Source organism: Maniola jurtina, chromosome 8, assembly GCF_905333055.1.
Source record: "Maniola jurtina chromosome 8, ilManJurt1.1, whole genome shotgun sequence".
Classification (NCBI taxonomy): domain Eukaryota; kingdom Metazoa; phylum Arthropoda; class Insecta; order Lepidoptera; family Nymphalidae; genus Maniola; species Maniola jurtina.
The window spans coordinates 11,093,984-11,114,518 of NC_060036.1; the positions used below are offsets into that span (position 1 = coordinate 11,093,984).

Genomic DNA, 20,535 nt, shown 5'->3' on the forward strand with positions numbered 1-20,535 from the left:
CAAAGGAACATAAAGTCGAGTATTCTTGTATTGCAAAATTAAAATATGATTTTTAATGGTTCAATCTATAGGTTCAATGACAAGTTCAAACTACAGCACGACAAGTACATGTACGAACCAGAGTGCGGAGCATAACTTGACGCTGACGCTAGAAGAATCCAAATTTGATATATCTGCTCTGGAAACCTCAACACAAAGTCTGCTTGATGATGAAACGTCTCCCGCCGATAGCCTGATCTCATCCACAAGCACGAGTGATTCTAATAACGATTTGCATATTGAGAGGGACCCTCCGTCCATATCGAGTGCGTATCAAACTGCAAACACTAAGACTAGAACTCCGGAACCAATTGTAGAGGAAGATGATAGAGTTGATGGCGAGATTCTACAACCAGTCAAGGAAGGAAGGTGAGTTTTGGAAGTTATAGTTTAAATGAGACCTCTACCAAGATAATTTAATAATAAGAATATATTTCAAATACAATTAACTATCGAATACCCGCAATAGTGATATTTTGACTTTGTCAGTAACGCAACGTGCTAGCCATAAAGTCTCCCACGGTTCATCTCCTTCTCTCTCTCCCTCTCTCTGCATTGTATTCCTCATTGCGGAGGGTCGTAACACCTTCATTCTTGTCTGGAGAGTATTCAAGGTATAAGTACTTTGCAGGAAACACGTATGCCTTAAGGGCATTCCCCTTAGCAGTTAAAATCAGAAACGTTGAGCAAAAACGTTTTATACGAATTCATATTAACGCAACAATATGTTGTCAGTAGTGACGGCTCAGGCAGTGGGGACAGCGGCGGCAGCAAGGACATAACTCCACCCTCACCAGGCACGCCCACCCATGCTTCTGGATCCCTGTCCCTCTCCGATGGACGAGACTTTTTCGACGATGAAATTGCCGACCAACCTGCATTACTCTTTAGAAGTAAGTAAAGTCCAATATCATCATTATCAACCCGGCTCACTACTGGAAACGAGTCTCCTTTCAGAATGAGAAGGGTTTAGGCCACGGTCCACGCTGGTCAAGTGCGTCAGTCAGTCAGTCAATAGTGAGCCGGCGATGAGTTGATGATTATGATGTCTAAATATTATTAAGTCGTGAGATAAAATTTGTTACGCGATTAAAAAATGACAGATGATCAAAAAGTAGGTATTTTAAATTGTCTGAAAGCGATAGGTATAGGTTGTAAGTTTCATAAAGAAAGAGTAAAATTATTTAGTCCAACTTTCATTGTATTCATTCAGTAGTTTTGGAGGGCCACTTGTGTAAATTTGTAAGTACATATTTCGAATGTGATAAGTAGCTAAATTATTTTGAATTGATTTCTTTATTGTGCAGAAAACAACCACGGGAGTCCATCAGTCAAAAGGGCAGATTCAGACCCAACTAAAAACCTGAGAAAATCAAGAGAACACGTCTTGTCAAGCCCACAAGCTCAAAGGAGTCGAAAATGTAAGTTTACCTACAGCAGAACATGCGTCAAGTGCGAGGCACCCCTTCGCGTACGGTACAGTACCAAATTCATACCAGAAAAAAGTATATCAAGCAAAAGTCATTAAAAATTCAGTGTGACATTTTTTTCGAACCACGTCATATTTTGTCGCGCTTGACTTCAGCCATTAAAACCTGTATATTGAAAAGAAATACATATGTTATTAAAAAATCTAAACCCAGTTTATCTCAACAGGCGCAGGTCGCAACCCGGCAACAGAGAGAACGCCATCCTTAGACACTCTGTCAAGCCTCGCCTCTGATGATCTTATGATGGATAATGACTTGGCACAATCCATCACCAGCTTACAAAGCGTTGACGATTATATTGAAAGGTAAGCTGCTAGCTGCTATCATCATCGTCAATAGCCTATAACGGTCCTAACTAAAGACAGGTAATGCCTCTCCCAAGGGGACAGTTTGCTCATAGGCCATAATAACTACACTGGGACGGGTTGGTGATCGCAATAAATGGTAGTAGGTAGTAGATTTGATATTTTTACTAACGCGAGAAATACCTATTATTATTGTTATTGCAGGTAAAACAAAATATGTCCTATTATCCTATATATCGGATTTACGAGTAGTACAGGACAATGCACGCCGATTGGTAATGAAATCCGTTACCAGAGACCAGCAAGTCAATTGTGAGAAAGCTTCATAAAACATTGCTACAAACGCAATTGTTATGATTGGCTTTATATTTTATGGCGCTCTCTCATTATTGGCTGAAATGCATTGTCGCAATGCATTTAAGCAAATAATAATGGGAGAATGACAACCAAAATCCAAACACAGGACATTGCAATTATCACAGTGTACTGCAGAGTGTCAAATTTATATCTTGAAATCAAGTTGCACTGAATAACGAATTTAAAATACCTGATCAATGCACTTAGCAAAAGAAGAGTAGTCTGATCGCATTCCATAGATATTACATAAGTGAACATATTATTGTTTTGCATATTCCTCGGTAGCTGTCACTAACTTCCGATGAAATATAAAATTCAAATTCTTTATCTTTATGCTAAAGACTACAACTAAAAATTATTTATTATTGAAAATGTGTAGGCGTTTCCTGGCTGACGAAATGGTTAGATTTCTTTTTGATTGAAAGCACGATTTACCTTCTTTGATGCTTATCGCTCTAAACAATTGTTTGCGTTTGGGTAAAAAGACGAGTCATGTTTTACACTTCTATAATCTTGAGTAAGGTCGACAAGATGTGTTAAGTGCTGATAACTATCAGATGCCTACAACAATAGTATTTACGCAACTCAAAATATTATTTTCGTTACGAAAATCCTGCTTAGTAATGTTCGGACGACTTCACAAAATGAAATCAATATCGAAAATTTTACTATCTATTATTATGTATTCGTATTCTCATAATAAACCATTGGCTTTGAAACATTTTGTGAAATATTTTTGTCTAGAGCAAAAGTGTAGATATTTATTTCTCTTATATTTTCCGATCCCGCAAGATTTTCCATCTTCCCAACTGATCATCTCAACCCATCGCTGACTCACTACTGAGCACGAGTCTCCTTTCAGAATGAGAAGGGTTTAACCCCCATGCAGGTCAAGTGGGGATTGACAGACTTCACACATCTTTGGAAGTATATTCCAATTTCCAACTATCTCTTACAAATATCAGTAAGCTAAGTCCGATCGCTGAAAATAGCCCTTAGGTATACTTACTTAACACACCAGTCGCTAAAGATCTGTTATTTCCTTAATCACACAGGCTCGACACCTCCCTCCGCAGTGGCCTCAACTCGCTAGACGAGAGGCAACTCCACCAGGAACTGTCGAGCTCGAAGACTGCCATCCGACAGTGGAGCCAATTGCTGGAGAAGAACAACTTGCTGGACATGCAGCTAGCCGCGATGGCGCAAGGGAAGATCGCCGCTGACTCGCTCACTGGGAGCACGACAAGTCTTACCAACTTAGGGTGAGTTTACCATATTATTTACCTATATGTATTTCGAAATATGGACTAAATAGGAAGATACTCACGGAAAACAAACGGATTATAGTTCAAATAACAGAAAAATAAAACCGACTTCAAAAACTACAAACACAAAAGTAAAAAATAATTTTTGTTTAGCTACACGTGTAATGTACCTAGGTATGAAGTCGAGCGAGCATAATAAAACAAAATTAGAAATCCAGCTATGCCCAGTTAAAACCCTACTGTTTACTAAGCTACTACACAGATCGCGAGCAATTTGCTCTTATCCATTGAGGAGTTCTGTTCTCCATCTCCGAAGATATTCATCAGATCTTCAGGGTTCCGTACCTTAAAACGAAAAACCGAACTCTTATAGGATCATTTTGTCTGTCTGTCTGTCCGTCGTGACTGTCAAGAAAAGCTATAGGGTACTTCCCGTTGACCTAGAATCATGAAAGGTAGGTAGATAAGTCTTATAGCACAAGTACAGAAATAAATCTGAAAACCACGTGGTTACATCATTAAAAAAATATTAAAATGTGTTTCAATTTTCAAAGTTAGATAACTATACCAAGTGGAATATCATTTGAAAAGGCTTTACCTGTACATTCTAAAACAGATTTTTATTTATTTTTATGCATAATAGTTTTTGATTTATCGTGCACGATGTCGGAAAAAATACCCGAGTACGAAACCCTCGATGCGCGATTCTGACTCGCCGTTGGCCGGTTTTTTTGTTTAAGTTAAGGCCTGGAAATCGCTAGGAAAAAGAAGCAACGAAAAATCTCAAGAGCTGTTATGTCGGATGTATGGAAGAAACATATTATTTTGTAGATATGGAACGGATGTGACAGTGCTAAAAGATGCGACTATTGAAAGTTGTTAATTTTTTGGGTAAACTGAACAGAATTAAATTCGATAGTAGTAAGTCAATTTCAGAACAACCGCAATCAAATTTCTGACCATACTATATGAAAATCATTCGGATTAATGACGACAGATAAGAAGCAAGTGCCACTTAGCCCGAATACCTAATTACCTTAGAACATCTTCAAAACAAAATAATGCTACATGGTCAATTAATATGTAAATTAATAATTAAGTATCTATTGTTTCACATAAAATATACATTTAACTCAAGACATCAACTTAGCGGCGAATCGAAAGATCGTAAGCACTTAAATAAAATTAAAATATACATTGATTAGATGCTCTAACTTCAGATTCTAAATAACACGATGATTATCTATCGAAAATATCAATTAAAAAAATATTTTTAAAAAAAGCAAAAAAAATTAACTAACAGAATTTGTACGAAATATAATTATGTCTCACCTCTAACAGAAAATGATATCACAATATCCGCATAGATTTAAATAATAAATTAATTAATTTAAAAAATAAAATTAACTAGCAATGTAATAATCTAAGTATAAAATAAATAAAAAATGAACTAACAATGCTTTTTGTACGAAATATAAATGTCTCACGGCTCACCCCTAGCAAAAAATGATATCACAATATCCGCATAGAATTAAACAATAAATAAATAACGTATGTATGGTAGGTAGATACTAGGTCCATCGACACAACAGTTAAAGCGATAAAAAGTCAAATTAAGTGTAATTTGACTTTGAGTATTCTCTAATTACTGACTAAAACTAATTTGAAACGCACCACATTATTCTGTTAGCGAACAGTGAAAATAATCTTTGCCTTTTAGTCATAAGCTTCAGCATTGTCAGTGAATTGAATGTATGTTTGTTTGTTGAAATTATCAAACAAAAGATACCAACAAGAGATTCTACGAATATCGTCAAACATTGACAGACAACAATCGCTTTTATCTTTCCAATAATGATAATTATTTACAAATTCCTTTGGGAAATAAATCCATAATTACGCACAGCGTTTATTATTATGTAGTATCAGGGTTCCTGTACGAGAGTGCTGAAAATTTTATATCGATCTTTAATTTTAACAGAATTTGATTTACATATGTGTGTTTAAAAAAAACCTATGTATTTAAAAAAAAACATACATGTATTTAAAAGTGCGAGTCAGACTCGCACACTGAGGGTTCCGTACTCGGGTATTTTTCCAATATTTTGCACGATAAATCAAAAACTATTATATATAAAAAATAAATAAAAATCTGTTTTAGAATGTACAGGTAAAGCCCTTACATATGATACCCCACTTGGTATAGTTATCTTACTTTGAAAATTGAAACACGTTTTAATTTTTTTTTTAATGATTTATTTATTTATTTATTTATTTTCATCACCACTTAAAACTATCATTACAGGCTAACCTAATGCGATAGCTAAGTTAAAGAGTATTCCTATCGTAACAAATAGTCCACATTGCCACCCTTGTGAGTTCACTCCGAGTACAACAAAACAGGTCGATCCGCTCCGCCACGACGTTAAGAGTACCAAGAGCGCGCGCCAGCGGCGCCTTGTTCAGCAAATTGGTGCGCCCTTGCGGCAGCGCCAGCAGCGGCGGCCTGCGCCTCCGCCACACGTACCGGTCCGGCACTCTAAGGCTCACCTGTCCTAATACGTCCGCATTAAATAACTTGCCTCTTATTATTTTAAAAATATATAGAACAAGCGCGAGTTCCCTTCTAGACCTTATCTCATTGTACCCGACCATGCCCAGAACAAATAGCGTAGGGTACATCAATGGGTAGAATGGGTAAACCCCATAAAGCCTCATGTACAAGAACCTGACAAATTTGTTCTGCACCCGCTCTAACATAAGGCTATACTTAGCTTCATGTGGAGCCCAAACGACTGCATTACTTTCCAGTTGACTCCTTACCAACGCATTGTATAATGCAGTAATAGCCCTTATGTTAGTGAAACCACCAACGGTACGAAGCAAGAAACCCAGATTTCTGTAAGCTTTCTTACAACATTGAATAATATGATCACGAAACGAAAGCTCAGCATTTAACCTGACTCCTAAGTCTTTGACTTCTGAAACTCTCAGCATTGGTGTCCCATCCATATTATAATTATAACAAATAGGGGCCCGTAACTTAGAGAAAGTGATGATTGAACATTTGGAGCTATTAAACTGTAAAAGGTTATCCTGGCTCCATGTCACTACTCTGTCTATATCCTGCTGCAGCTTCACACAGTCATGTTCGCCATGTACAGCCAGAGAGAGCTTGAGATCGTCCGCAAACAACAAGCATTTAGCATCCTGGACCACCTGCGGCAGATCGTTTATCATTAAAATAAACTGCAAGGGTCCTAGGTTGCTGCCCTGACTGACACCAGACCTTGTGAAATACCGTTCGGACTTGCGGCCTTTATATTCCACATATTGCTGCCTATCTCTCATATAACTCGCAAAAAAGTTAAGTAAATGTGGAGTGAACCCGACTGATGCTAACTTTTTGAGCAATACATCGTTATCGACTAAATCAAAGGCTTTTCGAAAATCGAAGTATGCTACATCAGCCTGGGCCCCACCATCAACTGCTGGAACTATATGAGACATATAGCTGAGGAGGTTGCTGGTAGTGCTTCTCGAAGAACGAAATCCATGCTGAGAGTCGGATAGTTGCGCGCTAACCTGAGTGTAAATACTGCTGTGAATGGCCGATTCTAATACTTTCGCCGGAGCCGACAACACTGCCACTGGCCTGTACCCCTCCACTTGTGTTCCCCCTCCACCTTTCGGTACTGGAACGACTCGTGTCACTTTCCACCTCTCGGGAAACACAGCTGCCTTCAGACACTGATTGTATATGTGAAGTAACGGCTCGGCCAGGACAGATCGACAGTCTTTAAAAACATAAGGTGGTATGCCATCCGGCCCCGCTGATGATGATGATGATGATACGATGATGTAACCAGAAATTCGCGGTTTTCAGGTTTATTCCTGTACTTGTGCTATAAAACCTACCTACCTGCCAAATTTCATGATTCTAGGTTTCTTGACAGACACGACGGACAGACGGACAGACTGACAGACAGATAAACAGACAGACAAACAGACAATCAAACAGACAGACAGACAACGAAGTGATCCTATAAGAGTTCCGTTTTTCCTTTTAAGGTACGGAACCCTAAAAAAACTAAAAAGTTTTGAACCAGGTTATTTGACTTACACTTAGATACGATAAACTTCGTGTTAGGTACTACCTACCCAGTGAAAGTTTCAATGAACAGACAAAAACTCGAACTTTCTTTTAGCGTCTGCTTATTGTCACATCTTGGTGCAATTTGGCATAGCAATTGCCTGAAATCTGGAGAAGAATATGGATTATTTACTTACTTTCTTTCGTTGAATAAAGTCTTGGCCACATTGGAAAATAAATATTCTACGCAGATAAACCGTAAAGATAGGTAACTCTGCAACATCAGTACCTATATCCAGAACTCAAATTATGGACCGATCCACAAATTATCGATTTAAAAAATAAGAATATCATTTTGGATGAGACGCCCAGCGCAGTCATATTATAAACCTGTCCAATATATTTTTTGCACCATCCCACGTTTGTGCCTTAAAGACTTGGGAAATAAAATTATGTGGTAGTCAGTATATTTTTTGTTGATATTTCTAGCTTGTTATAGGTTTTAATTACAGGCCAGAAGAACCAGATTTTGGCTGCATTCCGATACAAATTACATATTTTCAATATATTTGTATCTATTAAGAATTCTTAGAGACAAGATTCGGGCTTGAAATTGAGGATGCCTGCTTTTTTTCAAACAAACAGATCAGTGGGAAAGTCATGTACGCAAGGGATACTGGCCACCTTTGGTTACATAATATATTGTATTCAATATTGCAATATTGATAAAAGACATTTGTTTACCTGAAGATCTAATACATGTCTAGAATCAATTAAATGTGCAATTCGCATTAATTGCAGTACGATCTACATAATGTATTAGAATGTGCTATCGTGTTTACTTTGTCGGAGTAATATCCATTTGCAAATCACCTAACGTCCATATTCCATAACTTAATTCAAAAAAGCTCCTTTTCAAAGTGCAATAAGGTATATTCCAATTCCAAAGAAAGACGGTATCCGCTTAATGCCAAGGTCTACCGCTTTTTAAGCCATAAAGTTAACTCGTGTCTGCCTATTCGCCAACGCATTTTTAATGGTTAACGACCATTCCTCGTTAAACAAAGCGGTTGGATTTAACCTGGAATTTGCAACGAATGTTTACACAGTTGTAAACGCGTTTATATTTCTGTTTTGCGTGATTGTTAAGTACATATTTGCGTGTTTTTTTTAATTTTACTGGCTTGTGCATTATAACGATCAGAATTTATGGAAAGCTGTTTTGGCGACATTCGGTGCCTAGTCCCTACTAATATGCTGGCTTGTCAATATTCAACAGTGATCTACTGTTCTCAATCAAAGCCCTAGAATTTAAAAGCCTCTGAGATCTGTGAGGTCTTGAGCGTACATTTTGATTGAGGCCTTTCTAAAACGGCAAGCAATATGCAAGGCTTGCTGGCTTTTATTTCTGCGAAGTTATATTGTGATTAACTAAGTAGGTACCTACCTATTTGGAGAATCTCCTTCCGATCTTACCTTGCTTGCATCGTCGTGGGATGGAATTACATTGCAGAAGTTAGTACCTACGCCTCTGAACTACATGAGTAAATTCGGAGATCTCTTCTTCTTAGTGCTCCTGTAAAATCTTTAAGTTAGTATTATTATTATTATTATAGCCTTTATTGCTGGTAGTTGAATATTTTCAACTATCAGCGTGTCCTGTTGACACATAGGCCTCTTCCTGCAACTTCCACCTTTGCCTGTCTCGCGCTACCCTTTTCCAAGTTGCTCCTCCTACTTTTCTAATGTCGTCTTCCCATCGCCTGTATTGTTTCCCTCTTTTCCTTTGTCCATCTCGAGGTAACCATTCGGTTATTTTCTGTGTCCATTTTTCGTTGCTCTCCCTTGTCATATGACCTGTCCACCGCCATTTTAACCTTTTGACTGTCTCAATTATATCTTGCACTTTAGTGGTCTTTCTTATGTCGTTCGCTTAGTTAGTATTAAGACTATCCAAAGTATTTTAGCGGACTCATCATGAGGCCTACAATTTTATACCTAATCTTGCTCAAAAATTCATCAACTAACCCAGAAATCTGATCGCGATAATTTCATGGTTGAAAATTCCATATGGTATAGCAATCATTGGTTTGTTTAAGGCATAGATATTACATATACAGAAAAAAGATACATAAAATATGTTATAGCCTGTAGGTCACAATCCTAAAACTGTGGGTATTCGTTTGACCTCCATCGCAATCGGCAACAATAGCAATTACACAACAATAGGATTTATGTATTTGTTCCCTAGCGTCTTGAGGACGAGCTATCTGAATTTGTAGCACGTGAACAAATGGTGAACAACGATGGCATTCAGTGCTTCGAAATAATTGTGTATTAGACACTTGAAACTTGTTTTAGATGTAACAATTATTTGCATAATCAGTTTATTGTAATAAATTTGCATGTAGCCCATTATGTAACTATTGGAATACCCATTTGACTTCCAATAATAATAAAATTAGTAATACTACTTAAATAATTAAATTATGTATTACCTAAAAAACTTTAAATCTTTAACTTAATTCACCTTTCGCTTACTTATTATAGACAGGTCTATCTAGTCTTGTTTAAACCCACATCTTATTTTTAATGATATATCGTTACGGCAAGGACCTACTGACCAAATTTCATTTTCTTATTTATTAGTTGAATTAGCATTTTTATTTATTTCGAAGGATGACTTGATAAATATTTATATCTAGACTCTGAATATAGACATGATATTTAACTTTTCAATAATATCTTGCGAATTTCAAAAGAATAAATGACATAACTTTAGTGATTCAAAAAAAAATATTAACTAGAATGGGTTAAGTTACAGAGCAGAACCAATAAATCATCGAGATTTTTAATTAATTTATCGGAATGATCGTTTAGTAATTCTGTTTCGCAAAAGAAATTTCACGTCTCTTGCCCCGATTTTCAAGGTAAATTTTACGGTGAACTCTGGTGTTGAAAGGTCCTTGCACCATGAGGTAATCAGATGAAGCGAAGCAGCTGGTTTTTGTTGCTAATAGACATGCCAACTTTGAGCTCCAACAGCAAAGGTTGGCATCCGACTGTTCACATAATCGCGTCGCTAATAGGCCAGACAACAAAGCCCTAGACCAAGTTTTTTACCTGATTAGAGATGTCTTCATCTAACTTATTGCAACTTCTGTGGGTTAGTTGTGGTCTTCAACTACGGACCTTATATTATCGATTGATAGGTACCTACTCGGAAACGCACTTTAATTAAGTTCACATAATATTCTGTATTATTAAACAACATTAGTTATCATCATCATTATCAACCCACCGTCGCACCGCCGCCGGCCCACTACTGAGGACGGGTCCTCTTAGAATGAGAAGAGTTCAGGGATAGTCTGCTAGCTAGTACCTATTTAGTATTTCATTTATTGCAAGATTGTAAGTAAAAAAGATGTTACATAAATTTTAAGTAGGTACGTATCACAATCTGCCATGACATTGAGTGTGATTGTGAGATTGCCATGTGAGACTAGCCAGTGAGATTGACAGACTTCACACATATTTTAAGAACTTTATGGAGAAATCTCAGGCATGCTGGTTTCCTCACGAATCACGATGTTTTCCATCACAGTCAAAGCATTTTAACATAATTAATTATATTTATGTCTAAAGGGCACTTTTTTATACGTCCATGAGGGCACCAGCCACCATTATTCAGTTCCTAATCCTCCATTAGTATCTATTGATTTAACCAATAACTAGGAATGAACCAGCATTTTCCTCTTTTTGTAAATCTCCTATTGGAGAATCTCCTTTCAATCTCAACTTTGGATTGTCGTGTAATCAAATGACATAGATGGACTGATGAGCGGTTTGAAAGTTTGAAAGCTGTACCCAATCTACCTAGCTTCAATCCTCCCTCAGGAATTATCTGGCTACGCTATTGTTGGAGCGGGTACGCAGCTCTGTGCCGACTTGCGGGCACATCTATAGATGGCTTTTGCCTCGGTTCCATCTCGTCCGCCTGCGCCCGCGTGCCAATGATGCCAGTCTTTGATGAGTCGCGCGCGCGTTCGTACGCTGCAACCACGGTTAAAGTTAAAGCCAACACGTGTTCCACTGCGAACTTATCCCCGATACGCCGGTCGTTGAACGCTGAAATACGATCGAAAAGCTATTAGTGTAACTGGATTAACATTTTCATTTTACGACCATTCATATGTTCTTCAGTGCGTACCCGGTAACTATACCGTAGCCTACGGTACGTAGGTCACAGTGCAACCACTAATTCGATTAAGCAAATCACGTTTGTCGTTTCTTATAATTATATTACCTTCGATATGCCGGCAAGTGTGTGCTAAATATTATCACTAATGTCTGAATGAATTCAATTGAGTTCGTTGCCATTTTAACTACTATTATCAAGTTTTGAAATTGCATAGAATTCTGATAACGTATCATTTCCCTTTGTAACCTTATTAGAGGCAGTTTTATCATGAACGATTGCTGGGATATCTATCTACTCACAAAAATCAATGGATTTTTTCATATCTATAGATTGTTTTTGTTTGTTTGGCTTGTTCCTTCCTATAGGTACCTCTTTCAAAATTTTTCTTATATTATTTTCTTTTCTATTTAATTCAATTTAGGTAGGTAGGTACGTACCTAACTTAAGATTCGGATTTATTCGGGAATCGGGAACTACCATCAAAATATTGTGTCTGGAAGTAAAACACATCGGTGACCTATTTGCGATCTGTATTTACTCCTAAGAATATTTATTTATAAATGAACGTCGTTGAATAAACGAAATCATCTGGCAATTCGGAGATAAAAATGATACCCACCTACCAAAAGAACATTATTTCAGTTTAGAAACTTAAATTGAGACGCATTAGTCAATAGTAGATCCCCAGTACTTAATCACTTCCTGTGCAGCGTTTCAAACAGCTGTTCAGTAACAGATGTTGTCTCTTTAAAAGATTTCTTGTGTTCAGATTTATTTTCGGCCGCCTTTTATTTATTTATTTATTTATTAATTATTACACCAACAACTTCCATACAAATAAGACAAAAATTTTTACAAAAATAACTTCAGTATGGTTGTCAATTACAGGTGTATACTTTATAATAAAACTAATCTAACACTAACCTAAAGTACAAATTCTTAAACTATGTATATATTTTTAAAACAATGGAAAGTAAATTTACAGTTAAACTTAAGAAACACAAAAATATCCACTATCAATGATCACTAATTAAAACTATTCTCTTTTTAAATTTGTTTAATTTGTCGTGAAAAATGTCCACATCACTAGCGCCTGACGCACATAGTACTATTCATTACATTTCATTATAGTAGTACATAGTACTATTTACTATTAGTAGTAGTATAGTAGTTATTTCGACATAGTAGTCAACAAAAGAGCCAGTATTAAAACAGATCGCTTCACTTGTATGATTTCAAAATTTTGAAGACACGTGCGTTAACGAATTTTGATAGGGGTTTTAAAAATCACAGATCAGACATACCCATGATGGATGGATGAAGCATGCGCAATTCAAGTAGGTAGGTTTTTAAAAATCCTGTTGGAACTTTGCTTTTGCGGAATAAAAAGTTGCTTATGTCCTTCATCGGGATGCAACCACCCAACCAACCATCAAAATCAGTCAAAAAGTAACAAAAAGGCAGATACACACGTATTTATAATTTAAGATTGCCCAGTTCATTAAAAAGGAAATGACACAATCTGTCTAATACATCTCTGAAATCTTTGCGTTCCTTTTACAGTCATGGTATGTATGACCTTTTGTACTTCAGTGCTTGCGTGAATTTCATGTTTCAGATCCATCTATATGTATTTCATGTTTTAGTGCAGTGATTTTTAGAAAACCTTTTTTAAGATCATAAGACTTGTTTGACGATTAAGTATATTTTTGAATGTTTCGAGGTCTAGTGAGTTTTGTATGAAACGCGCACAAATAAAATATAATAGACGCATTAGAAATTTAAAATAGTAGAAATTGCTATTTCTAGCATTGATTTCACTGTTTAAGTATTTTATACCTGCGTCTGAAAAAATGCTGCAAAAACACTAAGGTCTACGCTCCGTCTAGTTTCCGCGGTTTTCACTCGTAGGTATAAAACTAGATATCAATTAAATTTTACTTAGGCACAGAGTTTTGTGGAATATATTATATCCACAATTGACTTATAAACTAGTGTTATTTACCTGTATCATACCTTTGAAGATACAAGAGAGTTAATTTATATTTTCGCTCGTTTGTTTTATTTTAATAATAATTACTTACCTAGTAGGTAGGTAAGTAGGCACTACTGGTTTGGAGTGGCATCCTATAGAGTTTACATCGATGAGAGTTTACTTATCCTATCACCTACTAATTCCTTAAACTCCCATAATCCACTTTTATAGAATCTTTTTATGATGATCTCTTCATGATCTTTCATGAAAACAACCTTAATTTCTATTTTATTTCTCAGTTTTTCAAATGAAGTATTGGTTTTCAATAGTATTTAAAGAAATAATAGGTAGGTAAGTATTTACCTATTTATTTCGTTAGATAAATTACCTACTTTCTGACTGTTTGTTTGTTGCTCGGTAACCAGTACGAATATAATTAATGTTCTTCCCTTTTTTCCATTACTCAGTCTTGAATGTGCTCCCGAGCTTTCAACTCGGGCTTTTACCGGTAAGCACTCTTGTAGTGTTGTTGTTGAAAAGTGCGTTACCATAGCAATATTGAATAGCTTCGCTAAAATCCTTTTTTGGTTTTTTTCATGGTGCCACTGGTAATCAGGTTCACTGACTCTTATTAATAGAAGACCTCAAGTTTTCTTCTTTATTAAAGTCTCGGACCTGGGTATCTAATGTGTAAAAGTTTAATCTACCTGTTCAATTGAGAGTGAATTTAATAAAAATATAATTATTTGCATTCCTAATTGTAAAAAATAGGTTCTTACCTTAATTTTGTAGGTGCCTATATCGGGTAAGCGTGTTATGAAAATATTTTGTCCTTATTTATTTATGAAAATACTAGCTGATACCCGCGACTTCGTTCGCGTGGATGTAGGTTTTTTAAAATTCCCGTGGGAATTCTTTGATTTTCCGGGATAAAAAGTAGCCTATGTACTAATCCAGGGTATAATCTATCTCCATTCTAAATTTCAGCCCAATCCGTCCAGTAGTTTTTGAGTGAAGGAGTAACAAACATACACACACACACACACACACACACACACACACACACACACACACACACACACACACACACACATACAAACTTTCTCCTTTATAATATTAGTGTGATATTTTTTATCTAAAAATGTCTAAAAAGTTAAAGCTAGTTTTATCTAATTTCTGATTCATTAATTTTACCTTATAAGTATCAAGTAAATAAAAATACTAAGTACATATTAACATATTATTTAGGTAACTAGTTAAAATGCCATTTTATCGTACCTGTACCTATACCTATACGATCAGAATTGTAGTCTAGATGATATTAAAAGTCACGACAAAATTAAATAAATAATTTTTCTAATAACTTGTATCAATAGTCAGGAAGTTAGGTAGATAGACACTTTCCCTTTGTCATGAAAACCACAGCCTGTGTTTTCTCAAATGACCACTCAACTTTGTAGATAATAGGTACCATTTACCGAGATACCAAAACCCGGATTTGACGATTGTTAAATCTTCATCATCATCATTAACTGATAGACGTCTAGAGAGGACTCCAGTGTTGGTCATAGGCCTCTTTAAGAATTTCCACACGCCACGGTTCTGTGCCGAGCGCCTGAATCCAACAGCTCCCTATAAGGCCCTAGTTCGACTCTGATATCGTCTATCCACCTCATTGAAGTATACTTCAATAATCCACCTAGATCATGTACCTACCTAAATGTTATGAGTATATCAAAGAATTTTATTAAATTACATAACCCACCTCAATATCCGTATTATAATTATATTAAAATCAATTAACATCGTAACTACACTCGTAAAAGACATTTACCTAATTTATCAGTTTTAATTTTTGATTACGAAATTAACATTAAAATAAAATTAACGGCGCAGCGTTTAATTTCTTTACTCTACTTTTCCATTCGGAATTAATTTTGTCACCTACTTTTAGTGTTTCGTAATTAAAAATTAACTATTTTGCTTATTAATTAATAAATTATTATGTTTAAATTCTATCATCTGTTGAGCTCTCTCTTTGCATCACATTCTTCATTGCCGAGAGTCGTGCCCCATTTTCATTAATCACAATATATAATGGTAAAGGTTTTCTTCGGGGCACGTTTCGCCAACGAAGTGCCAGCTCCTAATTCATATCATAATAAACGTGACCAAACGCACTACCACTTCAGCGTTAGAGGCTAGAGCTACGTCAGTTACTTTACGTTGCTAATTGCTACGTCTTCTTGTACTTTATCTTCATGGATCTCTCAAAAAGTCCTTTCTTCTTTAAATTCTCTCTTCATGCTCTCTTCACAGCACTAAGTATGACTCTTCTTGCGCATATTTATGTTTGGCAGCTTATGACCGCCACTTCGTGTGCGTGGACTTCACAAGTTTCAACCCCTCATTTTTTCCTAAATTTTCAAAAATCCTTTTTTGAAAAATGTCCACGTCATAGTTAATAGCTAAGTACAGATTATCTGCATGCCACAGCCCGATCCATCCTGTAGTTAGCTGTGCGTCGATGTATCGGTCAATCAGTCAGTCATCTTTTCCTTCTATACGTTTAGGTATGTTTGAATATATGGACTAGTCACGCTATCGACCAGTCTAGTCTCTAGTTTCATCATTTTATTAAAATGTTTTGTTGATGTGAAGATTACAAAGACCTAGTCTTACTACGCGAAGGTATTTAAAGGTCAAAATCTCAATTATAGAGAAATCAACTGACAACAACTTTTGGCAGCGTGGTTTCACATAATTTTATATCTATTATTGAGTTTTAGTCAACTTCGCAATCGTAGAGAGTGATAAATTGCATTGGAATTGATGATAACTTATCTCCAAGGTAAATGAGATGATCCCAATGAGACCATTCCTCATATCTATTGGACTTAGGTACGACCTACTACAAAATTTTATCTAAAACTTTACTATATGTAGATATAGTAGGTAACTAGGTAGGTATAATATATATATATATATATATATATATATATATATATATATATATATATATATAATAGGTTTCTTTGTAAGTGAAACTATTTTCTTTGTAACTATTTAAGTATATCTAACTAGATGATTGAGACTTCGTCCGCGTGGATTTATTTTTTATAAATATTTTGATTTTTTCGGTAAAATTTTGGTGGTAAAATTAAAAACCTGGGTAGTGTCTGTACTCTCCAAGTTTTCAACTTTATCCATGCAAAAAAATCACATCGATCGATTGCTCTGTTGCGACATGATAGAAGGATAAACCAACAAACAAACACATTTTCACATTTAATATTAGTAGGTAGGTATACCATTGATCTCAAATTGGTCAAACTGTTGAAACTTCTACATCTTCTTTTCGTATTTGGTGGCTTTTTGTAGGTCCAAGCCAGCACAATGCACTGTTGAATCTTGCATTTATGTTCATCATTATTCATTAAGTGAGTAGGTATATCTTGGTTTAGATACCGAAAACTCATCTTGGCCGATGGCTACAACTTAAAAATTATCTCCCTACTTCAACAGCATGACCCAGAATATTTATTCTTATTTTAATGATCCTCGTATCATGAATGGATCATTAAAATCAGACTTTCTTTTTTATGGATTTAGAAAAGATTTTTAATATTCCTCATTCGGTAGCAATAGCATTTTTTATATTAATTAAAACACTCATTAAAAGAGCATTGGCATCGTTACAATCGCTTTTTGCTATTAATATGGTAATTTATAAGTAGATTAGATACTTAGCTATAACTTTTAATAGTTTCGTAAATATTCGCTATTATTCCTGGTATACTTATAATATTACGTAAGTTGGTACATGACGTACAAAGATTTGAAACAAAACTTACTGAATGACTTTAGAGGGTAGTCTTGAAAACATTTACTGTCATATACACAGATGAATGAATATACCTACTAGTACTATGGACATATAGATTTTGTCATTTATTAGTTGTCACTGTAGACACCTACCTGCCTACCTATTTCAGTAATTATGTAGTAGATAATTATAGTGAAGTTCGTAAGTTAAAAACAAAATAGGTACGTACTTATAGCTATTTAGGAGACCATTTTTTGAGACAAGTAATTAAAAAATAACGTTTACAGCTATTACTAGAATCGCTGCTTAAATTCACTAAGAATCAAGATATTTAAATAAATGTAGGTCTTTCTTCTCAGTAATTTCCATAAGCACTTCTAAGTTCTAATGACGCCACTACGGACATGAAAGTAACTTAATTTTGTGGTTGTTCTGACTTCTGAATCTTATAGATCAGAATTCTAGTGTTAAAAAGTGAGAATAGTGAATAATACAATCAGTGCTGTGATGACGATGGAACGGATCAGTGTTGTCTCGGAGAAGGAGGCACCAGTCAAAGGGATTGTGGCACAAGTTGTCACTATGCTAAACGGCCAGGCACAAAGGTATGAACACATTTCAATTTCTAATCTACAAGCTATTATTGACTTCGCGTCGAGGTTATTTTTAAACAGATTTCCAAAAAGGAGGAGGTTCTCAATTCGGTGCAATTTTTGAATGTTGGTAGGTATGTACACTGATTTCTCCAATTTTCTGTCCAGAACTATCGATTTTCTCGAAAAATTCACACTTAGGGCAAGGCAAGTTGAAGGCGGTTTAAGTTACCGTAAAAATTTTATTTGACTACCACAAAAAAGTGTTCGCACCTGCAGACTCGCAGATGTCAGTATTCCTAAGTCCATGGCTAAGGATAAGAGGGTAAGCGAAAGTTAAAGAACCCTGACTAAATAATAGGACGAAAAGCGTTGCTTTATCTATCACCATTCACTATAACAACTGTTATCTAAATGTGAAATTGCATTTTGCAACTCCCGACCCAAAAAGAGGGTGTTATAAGTTTGACGTGTGTATCTGTGTATCTGTCTGTGGCATCGTATCTCCTAAACATTGAACCGAGTTTTTTTTAGTTGAAAGGTGGCTTGACCGAGAGTGTTCTTAGCAAAGCATAATCCAAGAAAATCGGTTCAGCCGTTCGAAAGTTATCAGCTCTTTTCTAGTTACTGTAACCTTCACTCGTCGGGGGTGTTATAAATTTTTAATTTACACTTGTTTGATGATTTGTCGCAGCGATTTGAGATTATAGATGAATGGTTTGTTTGCATCAATTAGTTGCGCATAAAACTATTATTCCATCCTAACCATATTATTTTAGGTTAAAGCATTTCTTGTTACTTCTTACAATAGATACATAGACATACCTACCCTGTTATATCATAATGCAAATAATTCAAGTAACTGTTTGAATAAATCTGTGGTCGGAAGGAAAAGGGGCACAAGTCGCATTTTTCACTAAAATTACAAAAACTCACTAATGAAATATATTATTTCAAGCTTCAAGGGAAAAAGGCATATTTTACGAAAACTTTATTTATTCCAGAATAAAAACTAAACAAAAATTGGGCACAAGTCGATTATCGTTTGTCTTAACCACTTCTTAACAAAGAATAGGGGCACAACTTAAATCATGCCTACTTGTAACAAGGTTTCGCAAAATTTTTGGTTTGGAATATGGCATCATGTCTACTTAGTTCTCAAATCGTTGCGTTTCAGAACAAAAAAAGCTCATGATAAATGACCAAAGTTGCACTGTTTAATTGTTTTGGTGTTTTTTTGGGCCAATTATTACTATCGAACCGTTAGGTAACCGATCCCATTATAGGACAACACTGTTTGTTAGGCACCTGGACCTTTGCGCAAGATTCCACCACCATTGTTTCATTTAAGTCAGTTATGGATTCTTTTGTACCACTTCGGAAGTACCTAAGTAGGTAATAAGTTTTCTAATTTATTATTACTTAGTTAACGGTTTAGTTATAACTTATTTGTTATTTTTTGTTGTCAAAACGTGTCCGTAATCCTACGCCCTACTCCTATAATTTTGTTGTATAATTTGTATATTACCGGTAAATTCAGAAATATATTTCTTATTCTAGACTCATCTTACTCACAACGAAAGAAAGAGGAAGACCAACAATATAAGGTCCATTATAAAACTTAAAAGAAACAGAGGATACATTATATAAACCAAAAAGGAAGAATAGTTAGTGCGAGTAAAGTAAAACACATATCTATGAGTAAAACATTAATCAGATTGCAGGAAGAAATCTGCTTATAAAATTTACCTTTGAGCAGCAAAGTCAGATATTTCAAGGGTACTGAAACCATAGTGATTTCAATAAGAGAGTTTTATATTTAGTACAACTGATTTCACATGGTCCTAAAAAGATTGTAGGTCCGTTTAACGATCAGTGGACAAAATTTATTTTTGGAAGAAATGTCAATTACATTGACCATGTATTTCGGGATTAGATTGTCTGGAGTTTAGAAGTCTTAGTTAAAATAAGAATCTTTCAAACAGACATTTTGTGAGACAGACAAATTTATGCGAAAAGTTATTAAAAATCCTTCTTTGAAATATCTGGCATTATTACAAGTAATGACAAAACTAGATCTTACAACTCCACCTTCTAAAATTTCGGAAGAAAAGAATAACTAATTCTTGACCACATAAGCTACTTACTTTATGACTTACCTAACTTATAGATCTCATTATTCACGACGACACACAGGCAAAACCTATGTTCTATTAGGCTTGAACTTAACAATTTATGTGGGTACGAAATGTATAAAGAAGACATAAATCCAGTTTCCAGATTACACTTTGGCAAAATATTTAAGAGCACTGGTATTAAATTCAAAAGCCAGTTCTAGGCACGTGTAATACCTATGACGCGATACATATAGTAGAGCCCATTGAAAAAGAG

At 35.5% G+C, this 20,535-nt stretch overlaps 1 protein-coding gene across 9 annotated transcripts in view; it reads left to right on the forward strand.

Annotated features, from left to right (window-relative positions):
- Window positions 1-20,535, forward strand: part of LOC123867430 — a 159,486-nt gene that overhangs the window by 115,313 nt on the left and 23,638 nt on the right. For 8 of the 9 annotated variants that reach the window (XM_045909443.1, XM_045909447.1, XM_045909445.1 and 5 more), the window contains exons 12-16: window positions 72-408; window positions 775-932; window positions 1,347-1,460; window positions 1,696-1,834; window positions 3,247-3,453. In XM_045909443.1, coding sequence (XP_045765399.1) covers window positions 72-408; window positions 775-932; window positions 1,347-1,460; window positions 1,696-1,834; window positions 3,247-3,453 — 955 coding nt within the window. The remainder of the gene's footprint in view (window positions 1-71; window positions 409-774; window positions 933-1,346; window positions 1,461-1,695; window positions 1,835-3,246; window positions 3,454-20,535) is intronic. The other variant, XM_045909444.1, reaches the window with a different exon arrangement.